General features: G+C 43.9%; 1 protein-coding gene across 1 annotated transcript; it reads right to left on the reverse strand.

Annotated features, from left to right (window-relative positions):
* Positions 1-1,573: 1,573 nt before the first annotated feature.
* Positions 1,574-2,894, reverse strand: LOC149827563 (uncharacterized). Its single transcript, XM_090019495.1, has 2 exons — positions 2,632-2,894; positions 1,574-2,495 (listed from the first exon to the last, which is right to left on the reverse strand). The coding sequence occupies exons 1-2, from the start codon at positions 2,792-2,794 to the stop codon at positions 1,843-1,845; spliced, it is 816 nt and encodes a 271-aa protein (XP_089875621.1). The 5' UTR covers positions 2,795-2,894; the 3' UTR covers positions 1,574-1,842.
* Positions 2,895-3,790: the final 896 nt, after the last annotated feature.

Below are 3,790 nucleotides of genomic sequence, written 5' to 3' on the forward strand. Positions count from 1 at the left end.
TGAACTGAACAAGAACATCACCGCGCTTGCTGCCTTAATTTGGTCTCCCGCAACGTTGCTATCAGCTTCATCAAACTGTGAGAGTTTTACACCACACAAACTTTTACTCTCCATCTGTGCCAACCGCCCATGATCCATGTGAAATAATAACTTTTGGAGCAATGTTGTCAGAATCAGAATCTCCCGTGAGTTGATCTTCACAACGATTCAGAGGATCAGCCAATTCCAATTCTCAACTGAATCGAACTGAACCAGTGAATTTTTAATATGAAAATAATATTAAAATTTAAAGATATACCAAATCAGTTTGATTTGGTATTGATTTATTATCGATACGATACGATACTGACAACATCGGTTTCGAGACTCTTCTCCACTAGAGGCAAAAACCAAAGGAGCCATGTGCAACGAAAGGCGCCTTTGGGACTTGCCAAAAAAGGCAGGAGAATGAAAATAATCTGCATGTAACGCGTGCCTGATCATATCTGTGTCACCACAGTTTGTTTGTGTGGTGAATATTTGTAAGTCATCCAATTTTGAGGTTTGGGTATAAAAGGATGTTTGCAAATATTATTATGTAAGCTTCATGATGCCTGCAAAAACATTCATGTGTACTTCTTTTTAAGCAGCTAAGCGATATATTGCACGAATTTCGTGAGTTTGATATATGTAAAGGGTAAAAAGATCCTAACAAAATTAACTATTTTTTGTTTTGATCATGGGACCGGTTTTAGCAAATTGTGAGGTTTTTAAGAAGATAAGTCTGTCATTTTTTCAAAAAAAAGAAAGAAAGAAAGAAAGAAAGTTGTTTTACCCCCAACAATCTCCTAAAGTTTCACTACCAACTATGCCATAATAAAGACAAAAGGAATAATGAAGATAAAAAAGACTAGACAAGCTCTAGCTTTTCTATTTTTTTTCCTTGTATTTGTTGAGCGTGGGAAGCAGGAACCAAGTGTCAAAAAGATCCAAGGGCAATGACTCTCAAAGCAAGCAAACATTAGCATCATTCACGTGATGTAAAGTATCCCCACTTTCCGGGAAACTAAGAGATGCGATCGAAAGGCAAAGGGGCATGTTAATTTCAGTATTTTCACCCCAGTTATAATTCATCAACCCATGCTTTTAGACTTTTCACGTTTTTTATTTTCCTCCAGGAAAGTTGGGGCTACAACACCCTCCAAACACAGTTGTTTACTGTGATTCTACCAAAACCATGTGCGGCGTAACACGCACGGTCCACACAAAAGGGAATTTTTGATCTAGGAAGAGAGAAAAAAAGTACCATAAAATAAAGAAAAAAGATAAAGCAAACACTATCCACCGATCGCCCCAAGGGGGGTTGGTTGGCGTAGTGAGTCTGGCCTTGGCTGTTAGATGAGCAATCAAGGTTTGATTTTCATGAAAGTAGCCCCTTTGCACAAGCCACCGCATAGCATAAGCCTCAGGAGAAGGGGTCTTAGTCTCAGAGTTTTTCGCTGCTGGCACGACAATGAATGGCAGGCTGAGCCAAAGTGACCAAGTCTTTGTGGCCGGTGCAGTTTCTTTCAGTTATAAATAAAAAAACACCATCTACCGATAACGCTTGCAATAATAATAATGATAATGATGGCCACTGGCCACTACTGCTAGTGCTAAGAGTTGCACACAAATCATCATATTGCTAACAAAACATCAGGTCTCTCCCCAGATGGGAGTGCCATTATACACCCAAAACACACAAGAATAGAAATCATCCACCGGTCGCAAACACCCCAGAAGCTAAACAAAAAATTATAATAAAATCCGTCCATCTCTGCAGGAAGGCACCGGCTTTGGAAGGAAGGAAAGAAGGGTGTTCGATTACCGCACGAAGGCAAGGCAAGTAGCCACGGCGAGAAGGGTACACCATCCGAGGCCGCCGCTGAGGGAAGACGCGGAATTCTTCTGGTTGGGTGAAGGAGCGGAAGGAGCAGAACCACCGGGCGACCCGCTAGGAGATCCGGCAGAAGGAACAGGAGGAGATCCAGCAGAAGGAAGAGTAGGAGATGCAGCAGAAGGAGAAGGAGATCCGGCGGAAGGAACAGGAGGAGATCCAGCAGAAGGAAGAGTAGGAGATGCAGCAGAAGGAGAAGGAGATCCGGCGGAAGGAAGAGGAGGCGATGCAGCAGAAGGAAGAGGAGATCCAGCAGAATGAGGAGGAGATGCAGCAGAAGGAAGAGGAGGCGATGCAGCCGGAGGAGGAGATCCAGCAGCAGCAGCAGGAGCGGGCGAGGCGGGGGATTTAGCCGGTGGAGGTGAGGAGGCAGTGGCCGCGACGACGTTGATGGCGACCTTCTGCCCGAAGGCGCAGTGCTGGCTGACGTTGCAGAGGAAGTAATGCTCTCCTGTAGAGTTGAGGGTCACGGTCGCCGGGCCGGTTATGAAGCTATCGATGGGGCTCACGGACGTGCACGCGTCGAATTCCTTCTTTGACACCTTAATCACGTTGTGGATCGTCGTCGGGAAATTAAAGACTGGCCAAATACCAAATCGAAAAACGATCAACACCCATCGCCATCGCCAACCGTGCTACTGAGCTTGCAGCTCGGAAAAGAAAAAGAAACAAAAGGAGTAAAAACAGCAAAGGAGGTGCGTGATCAGCACACTCACCCAGTTTGTCGTTAGGGCGGAAGGTCTTGGAGGAAGCCCATGTGTTGTAGAAGGAAGTGTCGCTTGGGATGGTCCAGCCGGTGCCGTCGCCGACGGTGTAAGTGGCTGCCGATGCACCGGCAACCATCGTCATAAGCGCCAACAAGACAGAGAAGGATCCCATTTGTGTTCCAAGGTCGACCCCTGTACTAAAAATCAAAAGAATACCTCTTTCTCTTTTATCTCTTGCTCTGCTTCCTCTCTCTCTCTCTCTCTCTCTCACCAGCCCTCTCTCTTTATTTATAGAGAGAGAGAGAGAGAGAGAGTTAAGAAAAGGAAAAGCCATGGTACCTTCCACAAGAATCCGGAAGAAAGTTCTACAGAAAATTCCATCCTTTCTCCCGTCATATTACGCCACCTTGTTACGTCGGCCAATGAACTTGGAGACTCGGGAGGGAAGCGGTCTCCATCGGGTTTGAAATCCCGAATCCCTGTGTGCGAAACGCGGAGTCACGCGATCTGCGGTGATGTTTTTGTTTTTTGCTACATGATCGGACGGATGAGATTGAAGGATATATGGACCACCTCTCTTGACTGGGACCATACCAACGACTTGGGCTATGGGCCGCCTTTCTTGACTGGGAATTTCGAATGGGGAAAACAAAATCCCACCCTGGGAAGGTCTCTTTTAGTGAACAATCCCAAGTTGATGCAGGGGGGGAGCAGGAAGCAATCCAGGTTCCACATATTCACCTAAATCCATTATGTAGTCTAGAATTTTCTTTTTTTTGGGGGGTTTCAATCTCCGATGGATATTGAATCCTTGTAATAGGTCCATATAATAGATTAGAAGTTTTTTGGGATTTGAAAGTTATCTTATTTAAAGTTTATTACAATTAAAAGACAGGTTTATCAAAAATAGGAAATTGTCCACACACACATATATATAGTAATGGTAGGGTGCTCTCAGAGCACCTACTCCCACCTAATAAAGCTTTAGATTTTCAAAATTTTTGAACTTTTTTTTATGGATCAGACCTTATAGATATGATCTACAAGCATTATTTTGTAGAAAACAAGTTTTGGATCATGTGGTTATAGCATACATGTAGGTTTTTTAAGACTTTTAAAAATCACCGGCTTACAATGTATCAAAATTTCATGTCTTAAAAAAATCCTA

Source organism: Nuphar pumila, chromosome 10 (genome assembly GCF_984573655.1).
Source record: "Nuphar pumila chromosome 10, dmNupPumi1.hap1.1, whole genome shotgun sequence".
Lineage (NCBI taxonomy): Eukaryota > Viridiplantae > Streptophyta > Magnoliopsida > Nymphaeales > Nymphaeaceae > Nuphar > Nuphar pumila.

Bases quoted from the DNA above. Each gene is read 5' to 3' on its own strand.
- LOC149827563 (XM_090019495.1), bottom strand. From the start codon at position 2,794: ATGGGATCCTTCTCTGTCTTGTTGGCGCTTATGACGATGGTTGCCGGT. The intron at 2,496-2,631 runs GTGAGTGTGCTG...GTATTTGGCCAG, and splicing joins CCGCCCTAACGACAAACTGG to TCTTTAATTTCCCGACGACG.